Consider the following 18,367-nt stretch of genomic DNA (forward strand, 5'->3'; position numbering starts at 1 on the left):
TGAAGTCTTTTGCTCCTCTCAAAAATCCTCACCCCTGAAAAACCTGCCTTAATCAGCACCTCGAACTCCTTGGATTCCACCGACCACCTCCTCGTTACTGCCATGTTACAGCCTAAAATTGACCCCAGTGATCCATAAACCTCGTTACTGCCACCGACCACCTCCTCCCACCTTCCTTACTCCTATCATCAACCATGATTTCACCCCCACACCTCTTAGCTACCACCACCTGACCAACCTCTCGAGACTCAACCAAACCTGCACACCGGAATCCATTATTTGAAGGATCAACGTCCCAGACATGCAGCCCACCATTATACCTTAGTTGCTGCACTTGACCCAATCCCCCACTAGCCTGACCGACAACCTGGAACACTTCACCGCCATACCAAGGTACCAACTCACTGCCCTCACACACTGTACCTGGCATCACCGGCATCTTCTGGTGCGAAACCACCATCTCCGGTGCTCCGACAGCTCCAGATGACTCCCCAGACTCGACCCACTCAAGCTCCTCACCGGCGGCCACCAAAAATGGCACCTCCGGCGTTGTCTGGCTCTACAGAGGCTCCCCTCCTTCCGAAATCCCGACTGCCGGAGCACTAGATAAATCGCCGGCCATCTCTGACTCACCGGCGACAACCACCAACGGCATCTCCGGCTTTGTCTGGCACGGAATCATCTCCCCCCTGTCCTTAATCACGATCGCCGGCGAGCAGCAGCTGTTTCCGGCCAGAATCGACGCTTCCGTACTGCCAGAAAACTCACCGGGACCATCACCAGAAACTCTCACTTTAGCCGGCGATCCCTCTTCTATGATCGCCCCTACTGCTGTCGACGTCGACGCACCTGGGTGGCCTGCCGGAGACCTTCGGCATCCCTCCTGCAGGCCAATCGTGTTAAACCCCTCCGGCAATCCCTTGGGTCTTGCTCCTTCTGGACCAGACACACATGGGCTGGTCTGACCCAGACCCAGGCCCACCTTCCTGCGCCTATACACAGCCACCACCTTCTTCTTTCCCTTAAACTTTCTCTTGGGCCATTGGCCTTTCCCCTTAGACCCATCCTCCCCCTCCAAATCCCTAACTTCCATGTTGATCTTCTTGGGCTGGGCCTCCCTTGTGAGACCCCTCCTGCCAGACCACACACGCACGCCCCACCACTCCTCTCCTCCAGAAACTTAATTAAAAACTCAAACCTCTCTAGACCCACGTCAACCTCTCCCCTCAACCTACTCAACGACTCCTTCGCATTAATGAGTTCAATCTTCACACGAAACCAGTCCTGCTCTTCGAGCCTACCTACCCCCTCCCATCCCTTCACGTGATCAACTCCAACTTCCGATGCCGCCATCATTGTCGAGGCGTTCAACCTGCTCGCCGGAGACTGATTTCTACTCGCCGGGATCCTATTGACAACTCCCCGTGACCCCCCTGCCTTTAGGTTGCACAATCCCTCCGTGTCAGAGAAATGGTTCTTCTTCGGACCCTCCACGCAACCTCCACCAGTCTTCAACTGTATCCTCGCCTTGTGCGTACCCACCCCCTGCTCTGTGAAGGCATGGTATTGATTATCCTTCTCTGTAGCAGCCTCCTTCAACCATCTAGGCACCCTTGCTATCGGCTCGGAATAAGCAACAAAACAGTCATCTGCCGGTTGCAACGACGACCCCAACACTTCCGCGAAACTCCTCCTTCCCACCCCCTCAAACTTCTTCTTGTCTACCGTTGTCTCCCTGACCTCGCACAGTGAAGACTTGGCCCAACGTACCTCCGAGATGAAACGTTCCCAACCTTGACCAACTCGCCCTTCTGGTATAATAATCGAACCTCTTCTTTGCCTTCCATCAAATTCTTCTACCGTCAGAAAACGTCCATTCCTGTTGGAGCATTTTTGCGCAATTATCCGAGGAAACCCTGCTCTGGATTGGTCCCAAAAAACCTCAGAAGTTTCCACTGCCACCAAGTCCTCCACAATGCGCCCCAACCACAACAGCTCATCCTTCTTCAAGAAGATGGTTTTTTGAATCCTATTGCTTCTTTCAAAAATCCTCACCCCTGAGCTTTTTATCAATAACTCAAACTTCTTGGACTCCATAGACCACTTCCTCGAATCAGCCATAACACTAATCAATTAGCTAACAAACTAGACACCCAAACAGGTTACACGCGCCACCCACACACCTGCACTCAGGCGGGGGTGGATGAGAGAGAAGAGAGAAAAACTTTCATTTCACCCTTAGAATTCAGCGCTTCCAAAAACTGAATATGAACAAAATGTAACCCTTAAGGCTTTATCCTGTGGATGTAGGTCATAGACCAAACCACGTAAAATTTTATCTCGTTTTCTATTTATTCCTATGTTTATTTATTTACTCTATTTCATTATTAATTCCTATATGGTATCAGAGTTAATAAAAATTAATAATGAAATAGAGTAAATAAATAAATAGAAAACGAGTCAAGATTTTACGTGGTTCGGTTTATGATCTACGTCTACAGAATAAAGCCCCTACGGGTTACATTTTGTTCTTATTCACTTGATAAGTTTATAATACAAAATACTCTATTTATAGAGCTTACACATGAAATATAATCTTAATCAAATCACTTAATTTAGGGTGATTCAATCTCATAAAATCCCTAAAGTTAAGCTAACCTTCATCAAAGATAATACAATCCTCATCAAATCTCTAACTTTAGGGTAATTCAAATATACTCTAGCATCTTTAGACTCTTCTACTGATTTTATTTGCTTGTATGCTGTCCTGGGACTTTAATTGTAAGGATGGGGTTCTCCTATAACAAACGGAAGAATATGGTTGAATTGGCGGTGTTACGGGGATGCACAGCTTCACCAGATTCCAGCGCATCAGTTCTGAATGTTAATGCAGATTCGGAAAACAGAGATGGTGACATTGGTTGGCCTGGGATGATGAGTATCAGAGTTTATGAGCTTGATGGTATGTATGACCATCCAATTCTGCCAATGGCTGGAGATACATGGCAGTTATTGGAAATACAATGCCATTCCAAGCTTGCTGCCAGGCGCTTCCAGAAGCCCAAAAAGGGTTCAAAACCTGATGGATCTGACGACAATGGTGACGTTATACCTGCTCTAGATATGCGCTCCAGGTATATACTGTTGTCTGTTAGGGTTTTGTTGCTTTTTATTATTATTTATTTCTCGTTTTTGTTGAAAGAGGATCTAGTTTGTATTTGGGGAAGTTACAGGTTATCTTCCTATAACGTTATCGAATGAAATGTTATCCTGTTAGTTGGTGTTGCTTGGTAGTGGTTAATTTGTTGATCACTTATTGTTGGATTGTTCTTTTGCAAGAAAATGTTTGCATCACCTTTAGCTTTTGGAATTCAATGGGTGGTGCCTAAGGTGGTTGAGGGCTATTTTAGCTGGAAATGATTGTTTGATCGAGAAGAGTAGCTTCCTTTGGAATGAATTTTTCTTTGCCTTATGTGCATGATTTGGAGAGAAAGGAAGAATTGTACTTTTGAGGGTGTTGAGGGGACTATCATTGATACTAAATCAACTGTAATTGGGAGGGCTTCTGTCCTTCTTTTGTTGATTTTGTAGATTATATAAATCTTAGATTGTAATTCTATAGGAGATTCTCTTGTACACACGTGTACCTGAGTTTCTTCTCATTTCAATAAGATTTTCATTAATTATATAAATAAAGAAAAAGGATTGAATATGAGACTATGAGAGTGGAGAGCACAGATGAGAGAGTTGTTTTGAGTTAGTCAGATAAGTGTGGTGGTGGTTAAGTGTTCTGCACCTATTATGGAGGTTGTGTGAGGGCTGGAAATTGAGGATCTTCCAGGTTCGCAATATGTTTACTTTTTTCTTTTTATTTGTTACTATTTTTAAAATTGTTTCTAATTGGTGAAGAAGATGATGGTGTAACATGCTCGTGTAAAATCTATTAACCACTGGCCATAATATGATTGGGCCCATATGACTTTAAGTGACGATTTGGTGTAGTATGATTGTTCAATAAGTCATATAATCCTCAAGTGCTTCTTGTACATTGAATCGGATGGCAAAGTTAGTGTTTTGAATTTCAACTGCAAGGGTGATGTTCACAGGTTGAACTATAAGGGGGCTCCCTGTTTTATGGGCAAGACATAACGGGGTAAATTGTAATTTCCCTTTATATTTTCTTGAACTTATTAATTTTATTTTCTTTTGCAGTTCGGAATCCCCCTTGTTATGGATGAGAGCAGACCCTGAAATGGAATACCTTGCTGAAATTCATTTTAATCAACCTATACAGATGTGGGTAAGAATGAAGGCCTGCACAATTTTTGTTACTATTCTGCCATGCTTTTCAGCGTTATACTCTTGCCTGGAAAGTTTTAAGCTTGTGAGAAGCTGGTTTTTTTTGTGTGATTAAGTACTAATGCATTAGGAAAAGCAAAATGGGGTATAACTCTAGTACATAGGATGGGATAGAAGAGGAACACTCAAAAACAGAAAATCTATCATCTAAAATTTAAGAGTTCAATAAACTGTCATTAGTAGCTGCTATGCAATCACAGAGGCAACAAAAAAACAGAAGCTTCATTTTCAAGATTGGTAACTCGCAGCCCTCAAAATCTATTTTCTAAGATTTTCTAGATCTCCTGATTTTTGTTTGTAATCTTTAGGTGTACTTTTCTTTTCTTTTTTTCTTTTTTTCTTTTTTTTATTTATAATTTTTTTACTACATCAAAACAAATTATTTATCTTTTTTTTTTTTCACTACATCATTATTACTTATCCAAAAAGCAAAAAAGAAAAAGAAAAAGGTGCTTTCCTCTCCCTCCAAATGCACAAAGGAGAAGATTTTCTGATCTCACTGGTAATGTGTTGGCGACCAATAATCATATATTGAAGTCAAATTTTGATTCATCATACTTTGATTCAAAAAGGAATCTTAAATAGCTCATCTTTGTACTTCCACTAAAATCATTTACCGCAAGGATGTTGGTTGGTATTGTATGCCTCACAGGTTTGGTTATAGTTTGGATTACCCACTGGTTGTATAGTTGGAGTAACCCTAAATGCAATGGGAAACTGCCACCTGGTTCAATGGGCTTCCCCTTTCCCGGGGAGACCTTGGAGTTCTTCGCCCCCCATTCATTCTACGATATCCCACCCTTCATTAGAACGAGAATCACATGGTACGTATAGGTGTATGGTTTGGAGCTGCTAATATTTGCTAGATGTGCTGGAAGATTTGCCTGAGTATGACATTGTGATGGGCATATGCTACGTATTGTTCCCTACCTTTTGGGCCTAAGTTAAATCTTTGTAACTACCTAAAGTTGGTTTATTAAGTCCTTGGTCTGGGGATTTTTGTTTCACTATACAGTAAGAACTGTGTGAAAACTGAGTATTTTGGCTCACTGGACTGAAGTTTTTTTGAGGGGTCTTATCTGGGGATTGGGGTGGGTTACTTGCGTCAAGGAGCAGGTCCTAGTGCATGCACTCTGACTTAATGGTTTATTCAGAGTCCTTTAGGTCATATATGATTACTTTCCCTTCTATCAAACCATAAAAAAGGGATAAAAGGTTATTGGAATAGTTTTAGTTTTTGTCTGCAAGTTGCTGATGCAGAATTTCATCTCTGTAAAATTTAATAATTTTTTTTTAAATAGTTTGGATCTTTTGACCATTTATCAGTAATGTGATTGGTAAATGGATTTGATTCTTGAACGTAATTTTATTCTTTTGGTACCTAGTCTACGTGGTTGATTGTTTTCATGGTTCAAATTTGTATGCTGGGCAGTTCATGGTAAACCTTATTAGATATTTAGTTGTATCACATGCCACTAACTTTTCTTTTTTGGGGGCTTTTTGTGAAATAGTTGTTTCCATAATAACATATTTGGAAAGTACACCAGTTAGAACTATTTACGGATCTAAGTAGCTTTTAAATAAAATTGTGTTATGAAATTGTTAAAGTTAAACTTATTCTTATCAAAGCTAGGTCATGCGTTTGAACCCCAACTTTGTCAATTCACCCTCTTTTAATTAAAAATGTTCCATATGTTGGGTCTGACCTATTAAAAGGGAGTTTGAGCTCACACGTAGGGGGGAGTGTTAAAGTATTTGATTAAATAATTAAATTTACCATTTCCTATCAACTTAAGCTTTTGGGATAAGTAATGATTTAATAGAAATCAAGCCCTTATCTGGAATTTTGTTTTGAAAACATAATCTCAAAAATTTTTGGCACCACAACATTTTCAAAAAAGTTATTGACATTGCTAACCCCCCACCCCCGCGCGGCAATCCTTCTTTTGCCAAGTAAATTATGGGAATGACATCAATGCGATATTGCACAAGTGGTATTTGTACACAAGTTAGTTATCAACAATTCACTCAAATTTTGAGTGTTTAATTTAGCTTTGTTAGGGAAGTGGTTGTGGCATTATGTTCATGAAAGAGTGGTGGAGAATTATTATGGACGCCAAATTCGATTCTGAGTGGGGCGGGTGGCTCTCCATCGATCCACCAAGGCCACATGGGGTGGGACTTTGGTAGTATATTAGTAGGGGGTGGAGGCTGTTTTCTAGCCATACTAGGTTTGATTTTGGCGTTCTCTTGGATACGTCCTGTGTTCTAGGGTTGCGCCTCTCTGTACTTTTTGGTATATACAACATTATTTATAAAAAATAATAATAATATTATAAATGGCACCCACCATAATAACCAAGAGAAAATCTATTTGTCATTCAAACTAGTTGCTTGCTTTGTAGAACTGTGGACAGATGAAGGTAAAAGATTACTATACTTTTCTCAGGGGTTACTATTGCCACCTTTTGGTTAAGAGTAATACTTTTCAACCCTATCTGAATTCTGTTGGTTGAGACGGGTGGCTTTTTACACATGCATTCTTTAGATAGTACAATCCTTTTTATCCATTTAAATGATATGCATTCAAGAATGGGACATGTAGGGAACTTAAACCTGATTCATTCAAAGTGGCCTGAAGTCATTATTCCAGACTTTTACAAGTCACTTGCATAGTGTTTTTGAACATGATTTTATATATTCTATGTTTCTAAAAGCATGGGTTCCTTCTGCATCCTCTCTCTCTCTCTCTCTCTCTCTCTCTCTCTATATATATATATATATATATATATAGAATTGCCATCAAGATTTTTCTTTCTAAGCTGTTGCTTAGCATCTATTCTTCAGGAAAGTCCCTACAGCTATATCTTTTTAATTCTCCAAGCCTTTCTAATTCAAGAGAGCCCATAATTCAAGTTGCAATAATTCTCAAAGCAAAATAGGAATGGCAGTTAGATCTACAAATGCTTAAATGAGAATTTCATTTTTGTTTTTTTGGGGGCCAAGAAGAGATGATGATTTGGCCTTAAATCTGTAAACCCAATATGGGTTATGACCCTAGTTTTTTCAGTGAAGTTGTTTCTTTGTTATGCCTACAAATGTCAATCAATATGGACGCACAAACAAATACACACATACATACATTTGTATCCGTGTGTATGTATATGCACAAACATGAATTACTTTGTCTAATAAATATTGTGATCATATTTGCTTCAGCTGCATTGCTTCATGATAAACTCTTTTAACCATGTTTAAGCTTGTTAATCTGTTCTTGATTTTGTGACATTGGTATGCTTAATCAGATTAATCAGTTAGAGAAGGACAGGGATGTTATTGCTCAGGCACAAGCAATTGCAACTCTAGAGGCGTTGCCACAACTTTCATTTTCTGTTGTTAATGCCCTGAATACTTTCCTCACCGACTCTAAGGTTTTAATTGCTCTCTGAGGTGTACTTGGTTTTTAATAGTATTAGGGAAACTGGTTATCTGAACTTTTATTGTTCGGTGTCAAGGCCTTCTGGAGACTTCGAATTGAGGCTGCTTTTGCATTAGCTAATTCGGCATCTGAGGTATTTAATTATTATTCACCTTATTCAACATAGATGCTTTGACTATATAGTATTTCTATAGAAATTTAATCAACCAAACTATTTGTATAAGTGATTTTCTGTCGGACATATTTCTTGAATTTGACCATATTATTTTTAATAGTTGTTTAGTTCTGATATATGGATACTTCTTTGTTTACAATTAATCGCTAGTTCTGGTTCTCTACTGTAACAAAGAATGGTTTTCTCAAGCTTGTTCCATTTACTTGTTGAACCAAATATTTTATTTGCTTATAAATCCTGGAAAGTGCTAAGCTTTGTATGATGCTTCTAGGTGTGCTTATGAAGAGTCATCTGTACTTTCTAGTGCTGCTCTAACTTGAGATTTATTTATCTTATAATGAACTTAGACAATGGGGAGCATGAAGGATTAACTTGTAAAATAGATAGTTGTGAGGTTCATAGATTCATATGTATGTGTATGCTTATATACATATCTATCTATCTATCTATCTATATATCTCTGTGTGCGTGTGTGAAAATTCAAAACGTTTTCCGTTAAAATTACGATGCCTACTGTATATTTGAAATTGTTGGGGCTTTTTAAAATAAATTTGTGCTGCTTCTTTCACTTTGTATCCTTGCTTGCATGTTCAAAAGGCCATTTCTTTGTCCACTAATTTGTATGTTTACTGTGATACAAATATCAGTTCCTGATTTTGACTTGTGGCGTTTTCTGTCATTGATCACCAGGAAACTGATTGGGCTGGTTTAACTCATTTGGTGAAATTTTATAAAAGTAGGAGATTTGATGCAAACATTGGACTGCCCAAGTATGGTTACTAATAAATTTGGTTTATTTTGATGAGCTGATTTTCGTAATATGAATTTGAAAGATTTTATTTTATGCTAATCTTGCCAGGCCAAATGACTTTCATGACTTTCCCGAGTACTTTGTTCTTGAGGTAATGCATTGAGGTAGGATATGTAATATAATTTGTGAGTCATGCTATGTGGTTGCTTCATGTAATTTTGCACCATTTTTCAAACATTGCAATGAACTACTTATTTTATTTGGTATCATCTTTGAGTAACTTCTCCAACCACTCTGTATGCACACATTTAATGTAGAAATTTTTTCTTTTTTGATCTTGAAAACTTTGCTTATGCGTTATATTTTGTTACTTATGGCTTGAAATAGGGAAAAGTTACATACTAGTTATAAATCAATCTTTTTGTTTATAATGGAATTGGCCATTTGGGAAACCATTTGTTTGGTCCATTTGGTTATAGCTACTAAAAAACTGGCTCCAGAAATTGTTGTGCTCTACTAAGGGCAGTATCCTACTGAAGCATCTACAGATTTATTAAATGCAAAGTTCCGTGTGAGTAACTGCTAGATTAGATGTATACACATTTTAGCATTTAGTTACATCCAAACAATTTGCCTGATAATGAACTAGCTTATTCATATGCTTGATTTGAAATAATTTTAACATTTTTGGGTAAAACTCTTTTTCTTGAAAGTTAAAGATTTTTTGTTATACATCACAATTGTCTGAACTAGGCAATCATCTATCTGTAGGCAGGGTACCAACAGTAGCTTGAAACAGTCCATGGGGCATATACAATTTTTGTGATTAATGCTGTTTTACAGTTTGACTTTCTCTTCAGATGCAGAAACCAATTAAGGCTGTCTATTTACTTGATTATTGTTGATGATTTCTAGTTGCTTTCTTTTTTGTAATGTTCATTTTGCAATTCTCTTTTCTTGATTACCAGTCAGTTTGATGTACACTGCAACATTCGGAATTTATTTAAGATGATAAGCAAATTCAAGGTGTCACTTTTAGAGGTGAAGGGAGCATGTAAGAACCTAAAGCATGTGCTTAAACTAGGAACTGAGAATTATAGGAACAGGATCCTCTCCAATCCATTTTGGACTGGATAATATCCTATTAATGGTTAGGATCTCTCTAGAGATATCCTAAGGCCATAAATGGGTCACCCGTCCCATTAATAAAAATAATAATAAAATAATTCAAAAAAAAATAAAAAAAAAAATTTTTAAAAAACTAAGGGGTGGCCGGCCACCCCAGTTGGGGCCCCAAGGCCTATTGGGGGTGGATCGGCCACCCCCAAGGGCCAAATCAAAATAATAATAATAATAATTTAGCACTTGCGGGTGGCCGATTCACCCCCAAGGGCCCTTGGGGTGGCTTCGGCCACCCCCAGCTCCAACTGGGGTGTGGGATGGCCGGCCACCCCTTAGTTTTTTTAAATTTTTTATTATTTTCTTTTTTAATTTTTTTAAATATATATATATATATATATATATATATATATATATATATTTTGTTAATAAACAGGTGTCTCATTTATGACCTCATGATCTCTTAGAGAGATCCTAACCATTAACTCTATATTCTCCGGTCCAAAATGGACTAGAGAGGATCCTGTTCCGAAATTATAATATCATGGCATAGAATGGATGCTCCTTAATTAGGTTTCTTATCCCTAGACTGGCAATGACTGTTGCAAAGGAGACATAGATGATTTGTTTTGTAAAGACTGTACGCATTCACCTCATCCTTTTCATCAACTGAAACCACACCCACTCCCATGGTTTATGCACCCTGTCATTTTGGTATATATTGTTACTGTAGAGTGGGACTCTGATATTACACTCTTGCCACATATCTTTGGGATTATATAACAACGAGCAAAATTTTTTTTCCTGGTATTATTTCAGGAATGCTACAAAATTTTCTTGGGTTACATAACAGTTAGCAAAATCCACTTCCATTCCATTTTTTTTGGTATTATTTCAGGCCATCCCACATGCTGTAGCTATGGTCAGAGCTGCAGACAAGAAAAGTCCAAGAGAAGCTGTTGAGTTTGTTTTACAACTTTTGAAGGTACGTATTCTCTAGGAAACTACTTGTAAAACACGATTTGCGCCATTCATGCGATAAAACATTTACAAAGAATATATTTTCTGTTAGCCTTCTGTTCTTCTTGCTATATCTAGAATGATTTAGAAGCAAGCAAAGTGAACAATGAAATGTTCCTGGCCATCAACAGTTGCAGGGGATGATAAGAAATAATTAGAAGCTCACATTTTTTACTCTTTCAAAGTTTCTTGAAGTTGGAAAACTTGAATGGCATAATTGCGTTGTAGGGCGAGAAATCCCAATTGGAGTAGTTTTTATTCAAAATATGGCCCATTCTTTATCTGTATAGAAGTTTCAAGGTTAATGTTGTTAAAATCTCACACATTTAGGTTCCATAGGCAGATTAGAAATTATAAAATTCCTTGTCTAGAGCTGTTTAATAAGGAAGTGGTATTTTGTTGGAATTGTAGCCTTCTGATGCTCGTGCTTGTCCCCTTCCAGAGGTTCCATCCCGTGAACTTGAGAGAGTTGATTTCTCAGTTTTCTGTGGTCGAATTTTTCATGTTAACTATTTCTTCTCTGCTGGTCTTTTTGAAGTTCTCCTTTCGATTTAGGTCCTGTTTTTTTTGTGTTCTCCTTTTCTTTGCATGTCTTGGAGGTTTATTTTGCAACATTTTATGAAACAAAAGCAAAAACAAAAACTCGTTCACATTCCTAATTACAAGTTCTCCTAACACAGCATTAGATATCCATTTATTTTTAGATAATTTTTACACTTCCGACAATGCCACTTACCTTTCCGTCCCTTTTGCTTCCATATTCCCACTACCTCCATTCACTGACCACTGGTTTCAGTTATCATAACCTTTTGACATGCCTCTACAGCACATTCTTGCTCACTTTGAAATCACCTGATCCTGCACCCTTATAGGTGCTCCTACCACTATTTGTTTGATGATCACACTGCTCTTCTCCTTGATTACCTGAAGAAATCTTGTGCCATTTTTCTCTTCCTCTGGAATTATTTTTCCTCCATATCTAATCTTCATTATCTGAAGCACATTCATGGCCTTGAATATGCAATACTTTTTGGAACTGGGAGAGGGGTTCCAGATTTAAACCATTTTATCCCCTCCCTCCCCACACTCCCCAAAAAAGTCCAAAGCCAGCTTTTCTCTTTCATATTTTTTATCCCCTTAAATTTTCACTATGCTCAATGGTTTACCAGATTTTATAATTTTGCCTTTTTCTGCTTCATTGTCTGACAGTATAATGACAACAATGGGAATCCTTACTCTGATGTATTCTGGCTTGCTGCACTAGTCCAGGCAGTTGGTGAACTTGAATTTGGGCAACAGGTTTGTGAATCTTGTTATTCTCCTTGCTCTTCATGCTGACATGTTGGTTCATTTTTTTTTTTTTTTTTTGAAAAAAAAGTTTAGTTGGTAATGCTTGACTCCAATAGTAACTTCTGACTGGATAGGATCCCATTTCAAACTTCCTATATTTTATTTTCTCCTTGCTTTTTTTTTTTCGGCCACTTTGGCTCTTATTGCAGTTGCACTGTCTCTGTTTTCAGTACCTAATATAAAATTATTCTGGGTGAACTTCTATTTACTAATATTTATCATCATCAGCATCATCATCTCTGTTGTCATCATCATCACTTCTCTCTCTTATTCACATGCAAGTACATGAAATATTTGGATCTCATTTCGCTTTATAATACTTTGAACTTTGTTGCTAATTGTAAGCTAAAGTGAATAGACTGTCTTCTTTTCATTATTTTAGAGGGTTGGTGCTAGTCTGCAGTATCTTATCAAACTGGTACTGTGCTGAAATTTGTTATGTTTGTTTCTCGCCTTCCAAAAGATCAGTAAGTTTGTGAAAACAATCAATCGTCTATTGAGGCCTGTTTGTAACTTCAGAAGTAGACACGTTATGGATACCCAGAAGCTTTAGAGGCCTAGCTTGTTAGAAATTTGAGCATCCAGAAGTTCACTTTTTTGCTTGAAATGGCTTGTTAAACATTTCCAGTTTTGCTTCTTTTTTTTTTTTTTTTTTTTCATTAAGATTGTGAAAATAGATTTAAGAATACATTTTACAGTTTTTACAGCCAAATCCACTGCTTTTACAAATTAAAATTTGTCATCATGAAAGGTTTACCTAAACTTCCTCATGTTGATCGGCAAGGAAATGGGTTTATGTTTCCTTTACTGCCAAATTCATCAATTTTCTAAGTTTTCTTAATGTCAAAGCTTTTTTGGCCAGATAATCTTGTGTTGAATTTTTGACAACAAAGTAAGCTTCTGCACACTTGCTCATCTTTGTTACGATCCTAAGTATCTCACATGGCTGAAGCACAATTTTAATCGTGTGTATGTAAGTTCTTGGGTACCTTCCCCTTGTAAGCCAATTTTTAAGGGTGAGTTGTACTAAGAGGTTTGTAGTATTTTGGTATCAGAGATAGCCACCATGTTGATTATGGGATCGGACCCTGCTCGTCGAATATGGGATCCAAGGAGTTGCAGCTTTGACACAAGATTATAGGCTGGATTAAGATGTCTTGGTACTATGTATGGGTATGGTATTAAGTCATCAAATACTGATAGATGAGTGGAGCTATAAAAGAGAAAACGCAACCATTGAATTAGTGTCGATAGAATGGGCTATCGTGGATGTTGGCTACAAACCGTGGTGGTATGTTACGATCTTAAGTGTAATAATACTCCTACTATGGTATGTTACAATCCTTGTAATGTAAAAATTACCCGTAATAAGGCATCACCTTCATCAATTACACACCATCTTAAGTCCATAACCATAACCATCACACGACAACATGAAGAAGCTTAATTAAGTACAAAACCATCTCCCACGCCAGTCTTACTGGTTTTATTACTAGGCACTTGAATCTCAACCTTACCCACTTGAATCTCAATTTCTTGAATCTTTCGTCGAATGTGCTCGTTGGTAAGATACCCACTTCAACCTTACCCACTTGAATCTCAATTTCTTGAATCTTTCGTCGAATGTGCTCCTTGGTAAGATACCCACTTCGTCTTTCTTTCTCTTCCTAGACCAAAGAAGGGAGGTGAATGAAAAAGAAATCCCAAAGACTTACTGGTGCTGTAGCAGCGGCAGAGTACATAGGTTGTTGTTTGGTGGCGGCTTCCGGCAGAGGAACGAGGGAGGTGGCATTCAGCAGTGGTTTTGGGGAATAGGGTTTTTACGGAATGGGAAGAAAGTTTGTGTTTTTTACGATTAGTTGAAGAAAATCCGATGCATCCGCCTTGTTATTTTTTTTGTTTCAATGATTACGTGTCTGTCTTTTAATGGAAGGCATAAAAGGATGGGTTTGTGCCCCTTCTGCATAAAAGTCATTCTCAAAACAAAAACCTTAAATGTTGAAACACCACTGCATCGGAACATGTCTCTTGGTTTGCGCTGCCATCAACCCCAACAATCCACCACACCTCAGACCATAGAGCCACCGAGCCACATATGCTCTACTTCCCGATGTTCCAAGATTTCTAGGACCTTAAGGTCAAGGTCCATTTTAAGGGGGAAGGAGTGTTACGAGTCTACAGCCCTACGACAGGAGGAGTCTAGCAGTAGAGAGACTTTGTTTAAATAGAGAATAAGAAATGTATTATCGCTTAAGACTTTAGTAATTTAGTAGTTCTATTTCATCAGCTATCGTATATTTGTGTATTCCATTTCATTTCTACTACTACCATGTAATCATCTACATAAACAAGTGCGTTGATTAATAAAATATATGAGAAATTAATTATTCAACTCTAATTAGTTGTTTTGGGAGGTGTAGGGTTCCTCAAACTACCCTAAAATTAGGAGGCCTAGGATTCCTTGAATTATCCTAGAACAAATCTACCATTCTTGTTAGTTTGTCGTCCCGCGTCATGGAGGCCCGTAACAGTGTCCCACATGGCTTAAATACAATCTTAACTGTATGTATATAAGTTATTGGGCACTATCCCCTTATAAGCCGATTTTCAAGGATAAGTTTTACCCAACGCTTATTATCAATCTTCTTTTGGAAGATCATCAGTTAATCTACTCTAAATTGACTCTGAAATGTCAGCATCTCTCTATATTTGTTTATGTTTTGGGTGTTGAAGTGAGAATTTTAACCTTGGAGAGTTTCTAATACTTGGTGGTTGGGTCTCGGAATCAAACAAGTGTATCCTATCAATTATACAGCTTATGATGATCCAAGAGCTGTCTTATGTGCTGTTCATGTTACTGTCACGCGAAGTGCTGTGTCAGAGCAGTTTCTAACAATTTTCTTTTGAATGTGGTTTATAATAGAACACTTTTTATTTTCTTAACTTCAATGTTTTCATGCTTTTACACTTCAGCAAATTACCAAATTGTTCCGGTTTTTAGAATGAGATGTTGTAGCTTTTTCTTTGACGTATTCAGATTTTTGAATCAATAATCTTTACAAGGCTTATATATATATATATATATATATATATTTCTTTTGTCTTTGCTTGGCTTGCCTGTATTTGTTTTAGAACTGCCAATGCACTTGATGCTGAATTGACAAGAATTTGATGTTTTGCCTCCCTATTTTTTTTATTAATTGCTCGGATGTATATGTTATATACACCTAGAATCTTACTTTTGTTTCTCTACTAATGTATGAAGTTCCGAGAACTTATCTATTCTTCTTTAATTCATTGCAGAGTATTCTATTTTTAACTTCTCTTCTCAAGCGCATCGACCGGCTTTTGCAATTTGACAGGTGCAATTAACTTCTTTCATATCTGATACAGTCAGCTATAGCAAATAATACTTGTTAATGATTGATGTACCTGGAAATGGCCTGTACCAGGCTGATGCCTAGCCACAATGGGATCTTAACAGTGAGCTGTATCCGGACCTTGACACAGATTGCGTTAAAGCTTTCTGAGTTCATACCTCTTGTAAGTGTTTCCTTGTACCTATCTTACTGATTATCAGAGTTCTTGGCCTTCATATGTACTTTATGGGAGTGGCTGCAGGATCGTGTTGTTGAACTTATAAGACCTTTTCGAGATTTCAAGACAATATGGCAAGTTCGAATTGAAGCAAGCAGGGCGCTTCTTGATCTAGAGTTCCACTGCAAGGGCATTGATGCCGTGTTATCATTGTTTATCAAATATATAGAGGAAGAGCCATCTTTAAGAGGTCTTCACTACTGTCTGCAGTGCAAAAATCATTTTTTTTAGGGTTTTTTTTTTTTTTTTGGGATTTGCCTAGGAAGGAATATTTTTCCTTCAAGCGTACTTTTCTTCACTAAAGCCTTGAGTTTTTTTTTTCTTTCCTTATTTTGGGTGTTGTGAAGGGAAAGGAGGAGGTGGAAGTGGTTTCATGTGATGGTATGTTAGTTTACTTATTAATTATTCACTATTGCAGGGCAGATGAAATTGGGTGTACATGCTATGCGGCTATGTCAGATAAGTGGTGGATCTAATTCTAATGACAACATAAAGAGCCACGTTCTTGTGTCTTTACTTTGTCTACTTGATGGCCATATTGCGTTCAACAATGTCTTTCTTCGCCACCACCTATTCTGCATTATACAAATCCTTGCAGGAAGGTAGGCATGCCTTTTCCTTTGTTCTTTAAAAAGAGAGAAAAAACAATTTCCTTTTTGTATGTCTAAATTCCTTTTTCTCCGGTTTCGATTGTTTCAACTTTCAATAATGGTGCATCCTAAGTGAAGGTAGTGATACTGGACAACATAGTTTTGTTGGAATAAATTGCCATGAATTATATTTTCAGGTTTTTACTGAAAAGGAACACAAGTTAATTTGTGCGTCTCGTGTAATGTTCTGGCAGTTCTGTTGGTTTTCTATGGTGTTTGTATCTTGGAAATTGTTTTTTGCTTTCTGCATTTATTTGAGGATAGCATTGTTGTGTCTTTTAGGCTTATCTTCATCCTAGTTTTTCAATTTTGTTTTTCCAAATTGATTTTGGGTTGAGTCTGAGTTCTTATTTTCAGGCCTCCAACTCTCTATGGAGTACCCAGAGAAACTAGAACGTTGCTTATGGGTGATCCAGAAACCTGCATTGAACAGAAGAACATTTTTTCTAATCTAGTTCCTGAAGTTAAACCTCCAGAACTACCTTCTGATATCCCTAATCCTCCAGAAACAACTTCTCACACCCCACATCCTTCTGAACCACCTCCTGACATCCCGAACACTTCACACGATGTTTTGGCCATTCCGCAAGCTTCCAAGGAGGCAGATACTGTTTCTAGCGGTCATGAACGGAAGATGCCATCTATTAAGATCAGAGTTAAGCAATCTGCTGCCACCAGTAGAACTGAGGAGGCCGATAACCAAACTGTTGAAAAATCTCATGGTGAGCGACACGAAAGGGCTAGCAGTTCTGTTTCTGTGGATGCACCCCAAAGGAATTTTGCCGAGGCTGTGAGCATTAGCAACCAAAATCTTGAGGAAGTTAACTCATGTCATGATCGTGGGTCCCGAATGACTGCCAGCATTGGTAGTGCAAAACCTGCAAGTGACGGTGACGAAATTGGAAAAGAACTCCAGTGCACTGCTGATTCGAGCAAAGTTTCTGTACAACCCGAGGCTGATATTCCATTACCATCCAGCTTCATTCACGATAACAGTGTAGATGCTGAAGCTCACAAATATGCATCTCTTCAATCTCTTTGTAGACCTGGTCTTGATGGCGGTTCGCTTGGCATAACTGATTCTTCTCTGCATGGGAAAGAGAAGAAGGAGAAGAAGAAAGACAAGGAGAAGAAAAGGAAGCGGGAAGAAAATAAAGGGCACCGAGATAACCCTGAGTATTTGGAAAAGAAGCGTTTGAAGAAGCAGAAAAAGCAGAAAGAAAAGGAGTTGGCGAAGCTGCTGAGTAAGGAGACAAATGCATCTTCAGTAGAACCTAAACTTAAGTTGGCATCTGGGCATTTGAATCCAATTGAACCCAAGGGATCCGACAGCATGACCAAGAGGGTTGATGTCAAGCCTGAGGCATCAGAAGGCACTTCTGCTGCTCCGAAAATCCGAATCAAAATAAAAAAATCGAACGCTTAACAAGTCATAGAGCTTGCATTTTGTGCTTTTGTTTATACATTCTTCACCTCCGGCATTGTCTACACGAAGAGCGTTAATGCGAGGGATGGCTTGTATTGACACAAATTGTTGTTCAATTAGATGCATTTTTGTTTGCTGTTTCTTCTTCGAATGAATCATTTCACGTATATCATTTGTTATGATAGTTTTAGAACTATGACTATGAGCTCTCAAAGTTCATTTTTCGGTGTCTCGTAAAAGATATTTTCTTCGAAGAAATCAAACATAAAATCACTACGATGAAGATTACTATTTATAAACTTTATCACAGCACCAAGAAAAAAAATATGAAGACTATTGGACTGGATCGTTGTGAGAAAATGGTCATTTATACCAATTGCGGGCAATATTTGTCACTTAATAGACGGTAAGGTCGTTTATGCAATTGTTGGGTGGAACCAAATATATATATGCCAAACTGTAAAAATATGCATGAGCTACA

At 38.1% G+C, this 18,367-nt stretch overlaps 1 protein-coding gene across 1 annotated transcript in view; it reads left to right on the forward strand.

Moving 5' to 3' along the window:
- Positions 1–18,065, forward strand: part of LOC132183674 (transcription initiation factor TFIID subunit 2) — a 67,883-nt gene extending 49,818 nt beyond the window's left edge. Inside the window, exons 17-25 of the mRNA XM_059597046.1 lie at positions 8,664–8,743; positions 8,833–8,875; positions 10,742–10,828; positions 12,073–12,162; positions 15,517–15,575; positions 15,666–15,756; positions 15,835–16,000; positions 16,229–16,412; positions 16,818–18,065. Of these exons, the coding sequence (XP_059453029.1) occupies positions 8,664–8,743; positions 8,833–8,875; positions 10,742–10,828; positions 12,073–12,162; positions 15,517–15,575; positions 15,666–15,756; positions 15,835–16,000; positions 16,229–16,412; positions 16,818–17,886 (1,869 nt within the window). The 3' untranslated portion in view covers positions 17,887–18,065. The remainder of the gene's footprint in view (positions 1–8,663; positions 8,744–8,832; positions 8,876–10,741; positions 10,829–12,072; positions 12,163–15,516; positions 15,576–15,665; positions 15,757–15,834; positions 16,001–16,228; positions 16,413–16,817) is intronic.
- The last annotated feature ends 302 nt before the right edge of the window (positions 18,066–18,367 follow it).

Source organism: Corylus avellana, chromosome ca6, assembly GCF_901000735.1.
Source record: "Corylus avellana chromosome ca6, CavTom2PMs-1.0".
In the NCBI taxonomy this organism is placed as follows: domain Eukaryota; kingdom Viridiplantae; phylum Streptophyta; class Magnoliopsida; order Fagales; family Betulaceae; genus Corylus; species Corylus avellana.